The sequence below is a fragment of the Pezoporus wallicus genome, unplaced genomic scaffold, assembly GCF_028554395.1.
Source record: "Pezoporus wallicus isolate ANWC-B61680 ecotype Strahan unplaced genomic scaffold, APGP_CSIRO_Pwel_v1 contig_8721, whole genome shotgun sequence".
Classification (NCBI taxonomy): domain Eukaryota; kingdom Metazoa; phylum Chordata; class Aves; order Psittaciformes; family Psittacidae; genus Pezoporus; species Pezoporus wallicus.
Window position 1 is genome coordinate 1,852,579 of NW_026635692.1, and position 18,506 is coordinate 1,871,084.

Below are 18,506 nucleotides of genomic sequence, written 5' to 3' on the forward strand. Positions count from 1 at the left end.
CAAAGGAGGAGATTAACTCGAGAGGTGTGGATCCACAGTGGAGAATGCCCAGCCTGGAGCTCTCCTCAGCTGATCCCCTGTGCTGCAGCGCAGCCTGGAGCAACAGCTTCCAGAACTGCTGGGTCGAAGATCCGTCAGGGTAAGACCGTGATGTAATCGCTCTCATCGATCTCTGTACAACAGTGAAATGAAAGACGTGATTGCAATCGGGTCCTTGGAATGAGGGTAACCAGGGATCCCTTGTAAGCTAGGAATAAATGTTTTCCAGGGAACGTGAGGAGGAAGGATGTTGAACTTCTCTGTCCATGAAAGCTGGTCTCAGAGGACACTTTGCAACTATTCACCCCAAACCTGTCAATGGAATCATCTTAGAATCATAGAATAGTTAGGGTTGGAAAGGACCTTAAGATCATCCAGTTCCAACCTCCCTGCCATGGGCAGGGACACCTCACACTAAACCATGCCACCCAAGGCTCTGTCCAACCTGGCCTTGAACACTGCCCGGGATGGAGCATTCACAACTTCCCTGGGCAACCCATTCCAGTGCCTCACCACCCTAACAGGAAAGAACTTTTCCCTTATATCCAATCTAAACTTCCCCTGTTTAAGTTTGAACCCGTTACCCCTTGTCCTATCACTACAGTCCCTAATGAAGAGTCCCTCCACAGCATCCTTATAGCCCCCCTTCAGATACTGGAAAGCTTAAATAAACCCCCCCAAACAAACCAAACCCGCCCCCAAAACAACAAAAAAGGCAGAGCTAAATTTCTCACCATCATAAACTACATCCTTTCCTGAATTGAACCTCTGGCTTCTGCGCGAGGCCTCTAGTTTCTTCACTGGGTAGCGGAGGTTTATTACTAGGCCTTGATTTGGCTTTTCATAATTGTATATGAGATCCTTTAATGTTCTGAAGACCTTCTCTGGTACACCTTCAGAAGTCTGCAGAGGGAAAATAAAGCTTGTTTGCAAGTGCCCTTTCACATGGAGACACCTAAGTGAAAGGAAAGATAGGTTGTTTCTGGTTTACCAAGGGCTGTTTTGCACATCGATTTGGGGACAGAATGTTGCACTGTCCTTTAAACACTAGGAACACCTATTAATGTAGGGTACTAAGTGTCTAATCCCTCACCATCTTTTTTCTTATTTTATGGAAACAAAGATCAGTTTAAAATACTGTCTCCAGTGTGTGCTGCAGCAACCTACTACAGCAGTGTCAAAGAATGATGGCATTACAGGCTCCTCTCTGGTCTCTGAACACAGGTTCAGGGGCAACATATTTAGTTCTCCCTTAAAATAACATTGTATTTAAACAACTATTTGGCAAGCAGAAGAATGTCCAAACATTTCACAAAACATCAGCATTGTCAAGCAAAGGAAGCGTGCAAAAGCCGTGGCACCAGCTTTCACTTTTAGGCAGTAATTTATTATCTGTCTGGCTTTGATACTTGCATTGCAGACTCCTGAGGCCAAACACAAAGGGTGGCACTCCTGAGCGGGGGAACAGTGTTCTCGCAAGCTGCTTTTGGATGTGTGGGTTCACAGAGCTGGACTGAACTGCTTCCGCAGCACAGCCCTGCAGTGATCCGTGCAGAGACTTGGCTTAGGAAAAGTGTGGATGTTTGCGGTTATGGCATTTGTCTTCTAAGTAACCATTATGCATGCTGAGGCTTTCCAGGAGGTGGCTAAACATCTGGCTCCCCATAGGAAGTAGTGACTAAACTCCTCCTCTGCTTTGTTTGTATGCACAACTTTGCTTCACCAATTAAAACTGTCTTTTATCTTGATCCTCACCTTTAAGGAGTTTCCTCACCTTTGCTGTTCGAGTTCTCTTCCTCGCACCCTGTCCTGCTGGGGAGGGAGCAAGCAGCTGTGTGGGTGCTTAGCTGCTGATCAGCTCAAACCCCCATACTCTAGGAAGTTTACAGCTGAATCTGACCCTTTAAAAACCCAACCAATATCCCCTTCACCATCAATACATTATTTCGGTCTATGGTGTTAGTAAGGTGAACCAATCTGACTTAAGAACTTGAAGAACAGAACTCTTCTTTCACATTCTTTGTAAAAGCTTGTCAGGAAAATTTGGGTTGAAAACACTGGAAGTGTTTGAGTTATTAATCTGCTGATAGGCATGACAGCAAACTGCAGCAGAGTGGCTACAGTCCAAATAGATCTGTTTGTTGACAAAGCCTATTCTTCATAGGAAATTGTGTCTTTCATACTCAGTCAAAACCACTAATAAGCAAGAAATTACCAGCATATGAGAGCTTGGTGTATCCTTTATGGAGCGAGTTCTTCATTCCACTTAAATGCTGCTTAATTGTTGGCACTCCTCTTGGCTGTCCTACTACAAGCCGAGGAGTAAGCCAGCTTTTTAAGTGTTCTCTCACCATGCCAAGGGAATTGATGGATGCAGCCTGCTCTTACGCATTTGAGTGGCATTTTCTGTGGTCATCCCTTCAGGAGTCTCAGCATCACACAGAATTACAGATAGGTCCCTCTAAATCAAAAAGATCATTGCAATATTCCAAATCCGTATAAGATGCTGGGTGCAATGGCAGCGTTTTCAAATAGCAAAAGCTAATTAGGTACAGGAGGAAGAACCAAAAGTGATTGATTTTTCTTCAATGCTATCAAAAAGAAATGGTCAAATCAGAAAGCAGCTGGTCAACAAGTAACAGATCCACTTAGATTGTAAGGGAATTCTACTTCTAGGCTCGTATGCAATCATGAGCATAACATTAAAAAGTCAAGAATTGAATAGAGAAGAAAGCAAACTTGAGAAAACTTGCTAAGGTAAATGTGTTCATGTATCCTGATTCTTTAAATCAAGAAAATCCCATTTAGTGCAGTCTTTACAAACAACATAAGAGTTACTCACCTGTATTTTAAAGTATCCTTGCTGTGCCCTGAAGATACGGTAAGTGTAGATGCATTTTTCAAATCTGTGAAAAAACATTGTTGCATGCATTATGCTTTTTATCAACTCTTAGACCACTGCAACTTGCTTAGTCTGCTACAGCTTATCCTGGCAGCCAGCTTTTGGTTTTGCTTGTATCTGAAAGAAAACTGCAATAGCATAAAGACACAAGAGCTATAACAGAGATCTCCTTAGCTACAAACCCAAAAGTGAGGTGCTCTTCCTCAGGTGAGGAGGGTGCCATGGAATACACACGAGTGAAGCTGCACAATTGTTTTTCATGTAACCTGCTTTCCTTGTGGGAGCCCTTAGGTAATTGTGGCACTGTAAATTCAAACTGTTAGTTTGCTCGTGCTGCCCCACACAGTAACCCCTTCAGCTGTCTGAGCCTTCGTGTATTCCAGGTGGGATCACATACCAGGCTCCTTCAACCTAGAACATGTTCGATTTGAGCAGAGTATAGCTGGAGATGTATATGGTACTGGACATATACTAAAGAGCATGTATGATATTAGGGACTTGACAGTGGGCTGAGTCTCTGACCTCTGCTGCCGAAATAGATGCTGTGGAGGAAGGAAGGGACACCACATTGTTAACCAAGCTGATATTAGAAATGCCTGCAAACAGCAGGTAGTATTAAAGACATGAGAAGTTTGCAGTAAAACTGAATGAGATAGAAAAGCAAAACTGAAGGGAGCCTAGAGTTTGCAAAATGAGATAACATTTCATATCTTGAAATATAAAGTTACTCTTACCAGAGGCTTTGAGGAACTTATGAACTAAATCTAACAGAGATCTTTATACAGGAGCAATTTTATTCCACAGATATCCCATCCTCTCATCTATCTTCTTAACCTTCCTCTTGTGTGATACCTCCCTAGACTTCATTTTACAGGTTGATAACAAGAAGGCTGTTGAATTCTTGAAGAGATGGTAGCAGAAAATGGCCTCCGGTCACCAGCATCCAGAAAATGGATGCAGAGGTCCTACTTGTAGGAAAATTACTCTTCCTTTGCATTTCCCTGGGTTTTACTTATTTTTAATAACACGCAGGTGTTGGAAGACTCAGGCTACTGCTGGCTTTGGATATATTTTGTTAACAGAAGTAAAAAGCTTTATCAACTATGTCAATGGCAGCTGTTCAGAAGATGAACTGGAGATCATGACCATGATCAAAAAAGGCAGTGAAGTTGCAAAGAAATATACATCACAAATAAGCAGGGGGAAAAAGTATCCGAAACCAAGTTCTTTTTACTGGTACACACGTTCCTCAGGACTTCAGCTGTAGCTACATGAATTGAGCTGTCGGGTTTTAACACTAAATCCCCACAGAGGCTGGAAGTCACATGCTTTTCCATATCCATGAGAAAAAGAAAGCAACTTGTGTGGCACCAAGCTTAAGCTTTATGTCAGCTTGCATCTACCCACAATGTACTCTATAGATGTGCCCTCTGTTGTAACTCATCGCACACACCTAAGTAGCCTTCACTTTCTCATCTACCCCTACTGCATGAGACCTCAACAGCCATCCTCCCATGTCAGGGACTAATATTGCAAATGTTCCTCTGTGCCAGGATTCCCGTTTGTCCCTTCTGGCATGGGATGCATGCCCTTTCCCTCCAATGCTCCTTGCCCCCTCTGCATCCCCTACATTGTCTGCTTCTACACCATACTGGAAGCCCCCCAAAGGTTCTGTTTGCCCCCAGCTTGTCATTTCTCTTCTTATTCTGTCAATTCATGGACCTCATTTCTTCTGCCCACCAACCCCATAGCGCTCCATTTCCCTCTCACATTTTCCTTTCCCCTTTGATTTGTTTCAAAAGAAATGCATTTCTGGTTCTTGAGAAAACATTTTCTTGTATTTTCAAATTAATTAGATGGGATGTTAGCAATTTTTCATGTCATACTCAAACAAACCCTCAAGAAGAGTGTAAAACCTCATAGGGTCAAACAACAAAACCACTCAGTCTGATTTATTAACTTTTAACACATTAGGAACAGATCGATTATGTATCAATAGTGTAAGAAAAGCTTCTTGAAAGGGAAATCAAAGTGCTATTCCCTGTGGGAAAAGGGAATAACAGCATTTCAATTGTCTTGATTAAAGTTAGGGACTAGAAGTAGGTATTTATTTTCTATGCCCATCTTGTTCATGGACCTGTCATATGAGTTTGAACAGGGCATTATAACTTTCTGTCTCAGCTTGTGCTCTTACATCAGATAAAATTCCTTTGAAGCATATATTCTCTTAATACTATTAATGTTAGAGAAGGTGAACACTTGTCTTTGGATCTATCTGAAAAGTCATGAAAAAACCAATATTAGAGTACTTACAAAACACAGAGACACAAGACTCCCTCCATGCTTTAACTCTCTCGTACTAAGTAGCTACCATTCTTTCCCTTCTTGCTCATCAGTTCTTCACAGGTTCTTCTTGTTATCTTTCCATGAAAAAATGAGAGCTCCATGGTCAAAAGAAAACAAGCTCTCTTGCCTTCCAAAGCAACTCCAGAGAAAGTCAGGAGCCTGGCATTAAAAGAAGCCTTAGTCTAAAAGCAGCTGACTGCAGGCAGCCAGCATTTGAGGTACATACATGAGTTCATCTGTGTTGTTATCACTGACCAGTGAAATCTGTTACTGGCCTGAGCTTACAGATCACGAATGCAGTGAAGGCAGGAAATGGGAAATCGTTTGTGTGCACTGGTCACAGTCCACATGAGAAGGGAAGAGTCTTTTGTCACATTATATCAGCAGATGTTTGAGTTGTCTATCACGTTTCTAACCCGTGTAATAGCTAAATTGACACGTATATTTTTAAGAAGTAGATTTATATTTTTAAGTTAACTTTTAGGTTTAAAGTGGCTCAAAGCCAAAAAGGACAGGATACAGCCACATGTAGAACTGCTGCTCCCTGAGGGAGGAAATGCTGCCCAGCTCCATGGAACATGTTCTCCCAGGCATTTTGTTAATTCCCTGGTGGAAGCCATGGACCAGGGGAGGAGCACACATACCTGGAGAAGCAGGAGGCAAGGACCAGGCTGAGCAGTGTTTGTAAGGGAAAGCAAATTGAAAGAGGACATAAAGATGTGGGGGAAGCAGTGGTTCAGAGGGCAAGAATGGCAGGAGAGAGAGAATCCTCAGAGGAGAAATACGGCCCCTGCAATACAGCCCATCCTTGAGGTCAAAATGGAGCCCAGATACACAAGTGCTGGCACTGGCAAGAATCTTCCTCATTTCAAAACATGCTATTTGCACATTCACCTCCCAGCTCTCCCACCTAGGGCCACCTCTTTATGAGCTATGAAGCTGTATCATGATATGTCATGATTTCCCTGCTGCCAAGCTGTGCCCAGAGGCAATGACCCCATCACTTCTGTTCAAGATCTGGCACCACTGCTGCCACGTACTCCATTAGTACTGGTGACATTGTCCCCGTGCAGTGCAGTTCCAGGAACCACCTTACTGATGATCCACACAGAAGACAAGGGAATGCCCAAAAATGACATTGTGATATTTCCTGCTTCTTTTTCACAAATCCTCCCCCATTCCACAACACTCCAAGAACCTTGCGAAGTACTCAACAGTTAGGTTATGGCCAAGCTACAGCACGCTGCTGGCAAAATCTCAGTTCTCCTCCCTTTGTGCAAAGGAAGTAGGATAAAGGATTAGGTGTGATGGTAGGAGTGATGTCTTATGACACTTATTTCGTCTGTGTGTCATATACCTCACTAAAGCCATACCTTGGACTATGCTACAGGAATAACTCAGGACTGTATAGGGAAGGGAGAAGTTAACTGTAGGAACTCTCGTCCTTTTTGTTCACAATTACTAAGTGAATTTGAGAAAAGAAAATGAGTGTTTGTTGTCCCCTGATCATCTCAGTCAGGAAGCCATGGAAAGCTCCAGGAAAGCCTTGGCAATCCTCTGTTCATGCATAGGTTTAAACAGAGGTGACCAAAATAAGCTGTAGAACAGCAGAAGGATTTTAGTAGAGAAACAAAGTGTGAGATACAGTGAGCACTGGCATCCTGACCACAGAGTCAGCTAAATACTGACACAACACTAGCAGGCAAGAGCAGCAATATTGTACGTGCAGCTGTGACTTTCATGTTTCTTAGTCTGACAACTTTATACATACGAAAATCTTATATTATTAGCATGTTTAACTGCAAAAGTTAATCACGGATGACACTAAGAGCATTTCCAGATGGCATCTTAGTTCAGGTATAAAGCAAAAAGGTTTATCTTTGTGTCAAAGACATTTAGAGAGCTAGAAAAAAAGGCTCCCCTAAGAGAAAAGTCTAGAAATGGCAACTACAGAGTGAAGGTAAAGCTGAGGTCTGTACTGCAATGACCACAGGCTGCCAATAAAACAAGTCCCCATCCCCAAGGGGATAGTAAGAGTGGGGGGAAATATTCCTCTCTCACCATGCAAGTGTTCTTAGAGGCATGTGGCAAAGGTTCTTCTTGTTATCGAACACACCTTTATTTTCCTACAGGTTAAAACTGTGGGTTTTGTCTACTCATCTTATGAACAAAAGATTTCCATGAGGTATTGTGATGTGAATGACTCTTCCAGAAGCCCAGCCCTGCAAAGCAGGAGGAGCAGCAACTGCTCAGCCCCAGTGCTGCCCTGCTTCAGGCAGGTTCTCTCTCCTCTGCCTGGAAAGTAAAGCAGATAGGCAACAACTTCAAATTCCTCTTTCAGGAAGGTAATGACTACACGTTCTTCACAGTTTTCCCTAAAGACCTCATTAGGCAATTGCTGAAACAGAAGACAGTAATTTCAGTAGATCTTGCAGGTCTGAAAGTAGAAGTTACTTTAAGGGAGAGAGCAGCAACATTCTGCCCACTGATTGCTCAGTAGAGTGCTCCTCTGATGGCAAAAAATCCTAGAGAGGGAGAAAGTGCTTGAGCAGAAATGGGGGTTGGGGGCTCCTTTCTGCAGCAGTCACCATCCATAGCGTTGACCCCCTTCCTCCTCAGGCAACACCAGGTTTGGTTTTGCCTGGCCTTTTCCTTTCAACGGCAGCTGCAGTGTTGGCACCAGTCCTTAAGTCAGCAGGCTTCTGTTTCATCAGTGCTCTTCACTAACTTGGAACTAGCTCTGGGAAAGAAAGATATGGTGAAGTTTGAGATGATACTGAGACCCAGGCAAAGGGCATCAAGCATGGGGAAGCAGGGAGCAGGGTCTCTGGTGAAACCATGCCAGTGGCAAGCAAAGCATGAAGAGGGGATTCTGTGTGGGGCAGCAGGAGCAACAACTGGGGGGGACTGGAAGAAACAGAACAAGGAGCGAGACAAAATGGATAGAGAATCAAGAAAGAGGCTGTAAATATGGTCTGGTCTGTCACTAAACCACAAACATGAATTTGGTGGCCAGGCACAGGAACTCCACGTTGTGTCTTGCATGCATACATATATTTACATATATATGCTTTGCTCTGGCACTATGGGCTAGTTCAGGGCAAAAACGCAAAGCTCTGGCAAAGACAAAACAGGACTTGCAGATTGCAGCCTGGCATACCTGTGTAAATACCTGGAAGGCTCTGGGAGATGTCCCTTTCAACCACCACAAAGCTGTACCATGCGCTTCACCATGACTTGTACCACTCAGTATCAAATCTTCACCATGTATGCTGGGATCACATAACAGTGTATCTCTGTGGGCCAGTTTTAGCTGTAAACTCTGAGCAAGCATTTCCTAACAAGTATTTCTGGCTTAACAAATTTAGCGAGTATTTTTGGCTTTCAGGAACCTGCGTACCCAGCCTGCGTCTGAGGAGTGGTCAGAAATAGGAGGTGGTGGTATTAACTGCAATGAAATCTGGGTATATTTCAGTTTATAGGCCAGGGAGATGGAGAGAGGCAGCAACACTGGATTTCCTCACCACTGTTCACTGATAGAGACTTCTAGACTGCCTGATGTTAAGGGAGGCTCTTGTTTGAATAGAAGAGAACTAGCAGGGTTGCTGCCTACATGACAGCTAGGAGCAGAGTCTTTCTCGGTGAATTATCCCATGCAGGGATACTGCATGGCATAATAACATTTGTGCATCTGGAATAGAGATAGGGCTTCTAGTCAGTGCAAAGAAGCCCTTTCCTGCAAGCTGCTGTAAACCTGCCTGGTGAAAACCACAGCAGGCGAGCTTGGTCTTGTTTCTCACCTACAGCTTGTTCTCATGTTGGCTACGTTTGTAGCAGTGACAGAGTTTGAACCCACTCAGATTCACGCTGTGGATGGTTTGTGACAATAGGGGCTTTTCACTGCAGAGGCAAAAAAAGACCAAGAACTGCTCCAAGTTCTGTTCACCTTCTGATAAGAGGCCTGGGAAGGCAGAATGGCAGTGATGCCCCGAGACAGTGGGGCTTGAGATGTTGAGCCAGTCACACCAGGCTGAACCTCTGGGAATTACCAGGCATATCCTAGCTACACTAATCCAAACTGTTGCTGTTGTGAATCTGATCTTAAAATCATTTTACTCTGCTCCAAAGTAGGATCAGGTTGGTTTTTTTCCTCCTCATCCACTGCAGGAGGTCACAGTTCCTAGGATAGCCTCCTGCCTCAAAGAGAATGAAACCTTTCGATTAGAAGAGCAGGTTAGTTACTCTCGCTGTTACAGAAGACCTGCAACGTTTTGGCAGCAGGGCCAAGCCCTGGTTGACCGTGTATCTGCCATACTGCTACCTTTACCCAGTTTCAGTTTTGCCTCCTGTTAAGGGACTTTGTGGGGCCTTTTCATTGCGACACCTCATATTAGCATGCACATCTGGAGCTCTGGTTCTATAACCTGTCCTTGCTGCAGCTGTAGCACGGCAAAGCTCTCAAGCGTGCCCTTTGGAGGAAGACCTGGGTTGCTTGACAGTACTGAGGGTTAAGTGTTCAGTGAATAACTGAGGAGGGTGTGGGAGATCAGGGTTCGACTGAAAGCTGTCATCAGAAGCAGCTAAAAGCAAAGCCGGTGTGCGTGAAAACTATAGTGCATAAAATAGGAAGCTGAAGGGTCATTTGTGTTCTGACCATGTAACAAGATAGACAAGATAAGAAAACAGGAAGCAACCCAAGTACTAGCTAAGTCTCCTTCCTGAAAATTCGAGTTCTCATTGAGCTGTGTCACTAGGCAGTTACAATACTTTGGCTTACTATACAAATGGAACCAACAGAGGGTTTTGCACAAGTACAGTTACAGTAACAAAAGAGGCTTAATTGTGAAAGAATCACAACTGTAGCATAATATCTACACCCGTTTGTACTTTTGCAGCGTATTGTACCTGGGTGAAAAGGGGGTTTGATACTTGTTGATGGCAAGATTTACTTTAGACTAAAAGAAAAAGCATTATGTAAATGCAGGAAGAAACTTTGCGTGTCTATTACTCACTGATTGCTGCTAGAGCTGTCGGCGCAGTGCCAGAACAATTCCCCAAGGCTCCAGAGCTCTGCTGTTAGCTTTCTAATCAAATGTGAACCTAAGAGGAAAAGAATGATTTGTAACCCTCTCAACATAGTGTCTGCTTTTATAAATACAGGTAAATTGAAAACGAGCCTTCCAAATGTAAACTTCTCTGTGCTAAAAACAGGATTAAAAATTCATAGAAGCAAACAATTACAAAAGGTTATAAAAAACATGAGTATGTGTAATAGTGGGGTTTGGTCTTGAAATTGCCTAGGATTTACCTAAAAAAATTGACTTGCAAGATAAAAGTCCCAAAATAACATTTTCCTTCTCACCAGCAGCCCTGTTGTCAGGGATGTCTGATCTGTATTTGATCACTCCTTGGGCTTATAGGAGTTCCAATTTTGTATTTAAATTAATACACTGCTTGGGGAAAAAAATGATCTAAAACCTGAAAACCGAACAAAAAAAATGGTTCCCTTGCTTTCAGAAGTGTTTTCAGCGTTTTTAAACTGAAGAAACTGGTGGCGTAAAGTGGCCCCTCAAAGAGACCTTGGCGCCTCCTGAAAGACTTTGATCAGCCAGGGGGAAGAGATGCTTGAGGGGTGTGGAATCCCACTGGCATTGGACTCTTTAGCTACTGTGCAGATGCAGAGGAACAATTCAGGCTGACTGGAAACACATTCCAGGTGCTAGATGCCACCGAAATCCCGCTGTAGGCCTCAGTGAAACACCAGTTCCGCCAGGAAAATGATTTACTTGAAGTTCATTCAATCCATCCTAAATGGCATAGATCTTTGGGAGCAGAACACTTCGACATTCTTGTAACAGGCCTACACTACTGTGATAACATTGTCTTCAAGACATAGAAAGCACATTTGTTTCCACAGAAGCAGCTCCCTACCCCTGTTTAACAGTCACGATGCACGTAAACCATTATACACCCTGATAATTCAGCTCCTGTGACAGCACTGATCTCAAATACCACATAATTAATGAAATGCAGTAAGAAGTCAGTTCACAATATCCCCAAAATTCTGCCTTTCTATTAAGAAATGTGCAAATAAAGCTGTGAGAGATGACAAACCCCACTTACCCTTAATCACATCTATATATTTCTGCTGCGTGCTACATCAAATGTAACTCCCCTCTAAAACTGTCTTTGGTAGTTTTTGTCTTACTATTTGACAAGACTCTGACTGGGGTGTCCATGTGAGAATGCCCACCTCTTCTATTGAGCCTAAGAGCATCATGTTGGCAGCTTACTATTAACCTGTGAAGGCACCCCCTTGTCTCGGTGAGAAACATTCTCCCTAACCCCTAGCTGGTCTTCTACTAGTTTTCATTATTTTGCAAAGAATTAGACTGAGATTTAAGAAACTAGATTAGAATGTAGCTCTTGAGCCAAAATTAGCTCTTCTAGATCACCAGGTTAGTTAGCCAGCCTCTGTTCTCTTGACATAAATTAGTAGAGGCCAACATTTATCAAGGGCTTTAGGTTTTTACAGCAGACTTGGATTTGAACTGCTGAGCCAGGCAGGAACTCTTTCCATCACTTGATTAAGAGGGGAAGAAGAAAGGACTTGAACTATGGCAGCACAGCTGTACCTGACTAACTCTTGCTGATGGAGTTCTCAGTTCTATTTCATTTTGACTCCCTTTGGCAGAAAAAGCTTCCCACTGCTAGTGTTGCTACTATCAAATTCATATTCAAACCCAAATGCTCCATCTCACAGCATGAAAGCTGTGTGAAATGATTCTCTGACTTGGTGTCTCCAAAAATAACTCCACCACACTGCTTAAATTAATCATTAAGAACAAAGCTAGAATGAAAATTAGCAGTATGAAAACTTGAGTTTTTCTTTGGAAATTAGGGAGTTTATCAGCAAAGCTCACTTAACTCCTGTAGAGGAGAGAAGGATAAGAAAATGTGATCACATAAAGACTGTTATAATCTATGTATATAGATGTGCTCCATTAAAAAGTAGCAAAATAAATCTTACCATGCAAGTTTCCCAGTGTCTCAGCTCTTTGCTCTTCAACCTGACATGCTGGTAGTATGCTTGGCAAGCCCTTCCTGGTGTGTTTTGTTGAGTCTGTCCTACTCGCAGCTCACTGCCTCACTTCTGTGATGTAGAGAAGACATCTGTTTGGGTATGAATTCACAAGGACCTTGGTTCTCACCTATGAGGAAAAAAAGTGTAAGACACCACTGAAAATAGATGCAAAATCCCCCAAATGCTCACTAACTGGAGTAAGGACCAAGCAAAAGGAAATGCACTGCAGAAACTCTCCAGTTACAAACTGCAAGAGCCCCAAGAGCAGCCCTGACGTGGTGTGGCTGGCACGGCTGTCAGGGGCCCTGGGTGCCCCTAGGGGAGAGCAGCCAGCACCACAGGGCTGTTTTCAGTCGAGGCCCATCAGGACACACTGGTCCCAGCAGGACCTGCCTGGTCCGAGCCTGTCCCCATCGCCATGCAGCAACTCTTGAACAGCATTGTAAAACCATACGAGGGGAACATCTGGATTTACACCAAAACCAGGTTTTACCCAATTTGAGTATTATTCATCTCAAACTGAAAAGTGATTTTTAACAGACCTATCAGCAAACTATCAGGTAGATCTGGTTTCCTGTGCTCTCCCCAAGAGAGCCCAATTCGACTCTTCTGCTCCACAGCCCTTGCTCTTTACTACATGCTGGGCATTTTGTTGTAGCATGGAGTTATTTCTTGACTACTGAAGAATACAGAAGGTGTCTCATGCTGATTTGCCACATTGAATTGCTCTGTCAAACTGAAAGGAGCTCGGTAGTTTTCCTCAAAAACTTCCATAAAATAACACCTTGCTCAGCTTCTTACAGGCAAATATTCAGTGCTTACGTTTCATATTGGGCAAACAGCAGGTAGACTTTGGCTTTAGAAAGGTACTCAACCGCTAAACTTTAGGCCCCCAAAACACAGGAGAGATTCCTTTCATAATGGGAAAGAAACTGTATCTCTGGATAATGTTATGGAATTTGGCCACTTATTTGTTTTTGAACTGTGACTAAATTATGCATAAAAACTAAGAAGGAACCAACAAGGTAACTGGTATAAAACAACAAAACAGATCTCCTGCCTATGTTAGTGCATTATAATTAAGCAATGCACATCCCTCTACATATCTATCGAAAGGCAGAGAGTGTTTTTTACTGCCATTCTAAGGCTTGCCCTATGAAGGCATACGAAGGGACATGATCCGTAATTGAGATTGAGCTCAAGATACTTACTCAGGGCTCCCTTGCATAAATTCTTTTGACTGGGTCATGCTGTCATTTTGTTTCCCCTTTTTCCATTTCACTCAGCTGAGTTAAATGAGAAAAAAGGAAGGCTCTTTCTTATCATCATGGGAAAGAGTCGAGTTATTGGGTACATGGCACTCAGTGTCTGGTGGTGACTGATAACCCCAACTGCACTGCATCCCTTTTGCTTGGACTTTATTCCTTGGATTGAGGACTGCAGCAGGATGCTGAGGCCAGCCCTGCAGTTTCAGTATGTCCCATTTTCATGGAACAATTCTATTCTTGTATAAAGTGAAAAGAAACCCCAAACAGATTCTTACCTGTGAAAGAACAGGAACAAGGCAGCAAAGCAGGGTTTTGCACACCCACCTCAGCACGGTTCCTCCAGAGCCATCACTGTGACAGTGCAGGAGGAGCAGGGCTGCCATTGGGCTTGCACAGCAACTGCATGAACAAAAAGCAGTGGTATGCTCTTTATCACAGATTTCCTTTGGCTCCACGATCCTGGAATGCTCCCAACACAGACATTTGCTCAGCCATTTCAGGAAGGGTAGAGACTTACTCTGCGTGGTGATCACCTGGCAAACCCAGGGATGCAGATATGCACAATTGCTCTTCCTGGAGAAGGGTGATCCTGGGCTGGCTGTGGCAGTCGTCAAGCTCCTCTCACTGTCCTGCCTTCATTTCCAGAAGGGAAAGAACCCTTTCATGAGACAAAACCAACAGAGTGAGAGCAGGATATGATAGCTAAACACCTTCACATGCTCATGCCCGGAGCAACAAAACCGCATGGTCTCCCTTTGCCAGGAGAAGAGCAACTTCTTCAGGAAGATGTAGAGACTTACTTTTGAGAGACATGAGGGTCCAGATAGGCCCAGTGTTGCCTGCCAGTGGTTTTCCTTCAACCCACTTTGTCATTGTTATCATGCAGTTACCCCATCTCCATTTATACTGTTGAAAAGGGAAGAAAAAATAGCTGTTAAACTTACATGGTATGAAAAGACGACACATGTATTCAAGCACCTAGTGTAAAGTAACAAATTGGGAGGGATGGGGACAATCGTCATCTCAACTTTAAGGTAGCTTTACAGACACTGAGAAGAGCTGGATGTTGGATTGCTAGTACAGTGGAATTGCTGGGCTTCCCTATGTAATCTATAATTCCTCCCAGGGCTCCAAACCTTCCTTCCCCTTCTTCAAAGCACGGAGAATATGAAGTGTAAGCACAAATAACAGCACCTCTGTGGTCCCGAGTGCTCTTTTGGGGATTGAATGTTTCTATCTTCTCCACAGAGACATAACCAAACTGATTTTGGATGCCTGATGGAATTACACAAACTATGGCCATGGATGACCTACCTATGACCATGTTGCCTAGCTCCTGGTGCTGGCTCTTCACCCTGAGGCCACTGGAATTCCAAGCTTTCTGACAGCCACAGGTGGTTGTTCATAGGGGCAGATCTCTGCACACATTACAGGTCTCAGAAATTCCGACTAGCCATTAATGAAACCTCTTGGATTTAACTAAAACCCCCCAAACCAACCCCAAACCACGTTCCTTCTCTCCATTGCTCATCCCAGATTGTTAACCTTGGTCCTTCTGGTATAGGGTTTTTGGGCAAGCATTTGTTCCGCACAGATTACTTAGAGGAGCAGAAGCAGCACTCCCCAGACACTCGCTTCACTGTGCCTGCAGCATTCCCCTCCTTGTAATAGCTGTGAAGCTGCCTGCTTGGAAAGAGCACGTTAGCCAGCACTGAGCAGACAGGCTTCCCAACACAACTCCTGCTACGAAGGCTGGAAATGCAAAGGGCTTCCTACCTGATTCCTACCCCCCTCCCTGCTAAAGACAGCAAGGGAGAGGATATGCCACCTGCATTGGCTTGGAAGTTCACCAGGATTACCTTGCATGCCTTCTGGTGTGTAACATCACAGCTGCAGTTCAGGTTGCAAGTCCTTCAGGGATAGGATTCGACTGTCAGGTTAGTTTTGTTTAAGCCTGCTTGCACCAGTCCCCAGCCTACTTTGCTTTCTCATATTCAGGTTTCAGGGGGAAAAAGAAAAAATCGGGTTTTAAAAAACCCCATAAAAGCAAATGATAGGCCCGTGTTCAAAACTGTATCATAATAACCACAAAGCAAGGCATTGTTTCAGTGAAAAGCAGTGTTCTCAAGGAGTAATGTGTGAAACGTTAAGTATGACAACAAAGACTTCTCTGTTCTCCAGGACCTGAAAGCTGTTCAAATCCGTATGTGGTCTGTAGATGGCACTGTGACTCTGTATAACAGCTAATCTAAAGCGAGCAACCTTAACGAAGTGTTTGCGTCGCCAATTGGATAAGAATTCACAGCTGCCAAGTGACTAGTTTCCAGTTCTTTATATATCAGATGTGTAATAATAGCTGTATATATGGTGCTTTACTTCTTGGGTCACAACACAAGCTTGTACTTTGCAAGATACCCTCTTCAGTTGTTCCACAGTTAATACTGAAATCCAGCCAGCTGGGTACAGTTATATGTTCTTTCCTAAGTAAAGTAAATTAGCTCCTTAGGGACTACCATTCAGTCCCTGTACTCTCAGGATGTAATATGTATAGCCAGGTTGTTATGTCAGATTAGAATCAGTGTGAATAGATCAGTGTTGTGATCAACCACTGTTTCATTCCTAGCCATCATTGTGCTAAAGGCACGGACAGCTATATTATCCAGTGCCTTAAGTCAGTAGAGGTAATATTTCTTCTGCTTCCAGAGCAGAAGTGAACATCTTTTAAGTGTTAAAATGTAAATCAACTTTCCAATCTACATTACTAATCAGAACCGATACTTGCAGAAACACTAATGTAGGTGGTGGGTGATGCAGAAACCAAGGCAAGTTCAAGATCACAGGGATCTGTATTATCAGAGAGATTGGGATTTAGGCACCTCCTGATTTATATTGATAAAAGCCTCTAACATTTCCTTAATGGAAAGCAGCATGATAGCTGTCATGATGAAAGATCAGGCTTAGCATCCTGGATAATTATTCTGTGTGTTTGGGCTGCGGTTGGATATCAGCTCTAAGAACATTAAAGAATTAAGATGAGAGAACAGAGTTTTCTACAGAGAAGCTTAAATCTGTTCCGACCCGCAGAGATAACCAGTGCATTATATAACCATCTTTCATTTTTAATGGATACTTTTAAACAGGGGTATGTCTTTTCATTATGTGAGCACACTGTGCTTCAACAGGAGCTACAGACAAATGTCATAATGAAGACAACAGTAGGAATAAAGTCATCACATAAAAATGACAAAGTTCTCTGTGGTCGCATACCAAGCCTAAACTGCTGTGCCACTCACTCACTGTGCTCCTGCATGGCTATGCGTCTTTGCTTACTTCAAGTCAAATGTCTCCAATTTGCACAAGGATGATTTCAGTGCTATGAAACCAAGGAGAAGCCTAAGAAAAGCCCATGGTGCCACACCTGAGCCAGTCAGTTCAGTGTCTGTCAGCCAAAGCAGGGATGCAGGTTGTGTTCAGACTTGGTGATAGTGATTTCTTAGCACAGTTGGCAAGCAAGACAGTAAGAGGACCGGAGAAATAAATGATCCTAACTGAATTCCATTCAGTCCTAGACAAATCTCTCCATGTAGCTAGGTTTTTTTCACAATACCCAAAAGGGACCAGAGACCTTTATGGTATAAGGATAATCCGTACAAATATGATAACTAAATACTGCCAACTCATAATTTGATGTTTCAGATTGCAGTGGGAAAAAAGAGATACACCAACTCTATGCTATAATGAGGGTATTTCTGAAGGGATTAAGGGATGAGAAGCTTTAAATCACATAAGTAGCAATAACATTTTAAAAAAGCAAGGTCCCTCGACCTTAGCATTTAGCCTTGTTTTGCTGGAAATTCATTGAGCCAGGGTCCAGATACGTGCTGTGATTTTCCTCCATCTGGTTAAACAAAATCTGTTTGAACTTATTAAGCAATTAGTTGGAACTAGATGATCTTAAGGTCCTTTCCAACCCTAACTATTCTATGATTCTACTGAGAAAAATGTTCTCCAGTTAAAGCAAGGAGGACTGATGTGTTCTTCAGTTAAGTAGATGACAGAACAAAAACTCAGCATCAACAGAGACCTCACAGTTACGGTGTAACTTCCCTCTGTAAGTAAGTGAAGGAATAACAAACAAAGACTGGGAGGTGTGTAACGGGAACTCGCATCAGAGAACAGCTACGCCATGGTTTTGAGCTTGGAGAGGCCATGGTCAGCTGTTTTTTCAGGATCCTCAGGACTAATTCTTTCCTGTAAGGGTGGTGAGGCACTGGAATGGGTTGCCCAGGGAAGCTGTGAATGCTCCATCCCTGGCAGTGTTCAAGGCCAGGCTGGATGAACCCTTGGGTGGAATGGTTTAGTGTGAGGTGTCCCTGCCCATGGCAGGGGGGTTGGAACTGTGTGATCTTAAGGTCCTTTCCAACCCTAACTGTTCTATGATTCTATGAATTCTTCAGCAGCTGGTTTAGCTATGGTCCTCCTTGCTAGCTGACATTTTCTGGTGAGCATTCTCCTAAGCAGAGCTTCCCCTGGTTGTACCACCTGTACCAACCAGGATGCTGCCATCTTCAATGAAGCATAAGAAACTGTTGCTTGCCTGCACACTGAGGGCCGGTGTGTAACAGCCTGCAGAAGCAGCGAGCAGCCACTTTGTTCTTGTGCTGGTGATGTGTGGGTTTTGGCAGATATCGCAGGGCTGAGGTATCTTGTGGCTCTGCTCCCAGAGCACCTGCCCCACCGCACACCCCAGGCACAGAGAGGAGGAAATTGTTGAATACCTTCTTTGGGAAGCTCCTCTGCTATCTATCCGATATTACAAATCATGCCTCTTTGTGCCTGACTGCCCTGGAAAAGTTAAGTTAGGTTT

At 43.5% G+C, this 18,506-nt stretch overlaps 1 protein-coding gene and 1 long non-coding RNA gene across 2 annotated transcripts; both read right to left on the reverse strand.

Moving 5' to 3' along the window:
- Positions 1 to 134: 134 nt before the first annotated feature.
- SH2D1B (SH2 domain containing 1B) lies at positions 135 to 5,501 on the reverse strand. The gene is given in 4 exon segments (XM_057397300.1): positions 135 to 172; positions 774 to 942; positions 2,882 to 2,945; positions 5,255 to 5,501. Coding segments are annotated over 4 exon segments (405 nt in total). The 5' UTR covers positions 5,389 to 5,501.
- Positions 5,502 to 11,624: 6,123 nt separating this feature from the next.
- On the reverse strand, positions 11,625 to 13,973 carry LOC130592773 (uncharacterized). Its single transcript, XR_008970659.1, has 3 exons — positions 13,915 to 13,973; positions 12,318 to 12,498; positions 11,625 to 12,217 (listed from the first exon to the last, which is right to left on the reverse strand). It is a non-coding gene; the product is annotated as an uncharacterized LOC130592773 (long non-coding RNA).
- Between the last annotated feature and the right edge of the window lie 4,533 nt (positions 13,974 to 18,506).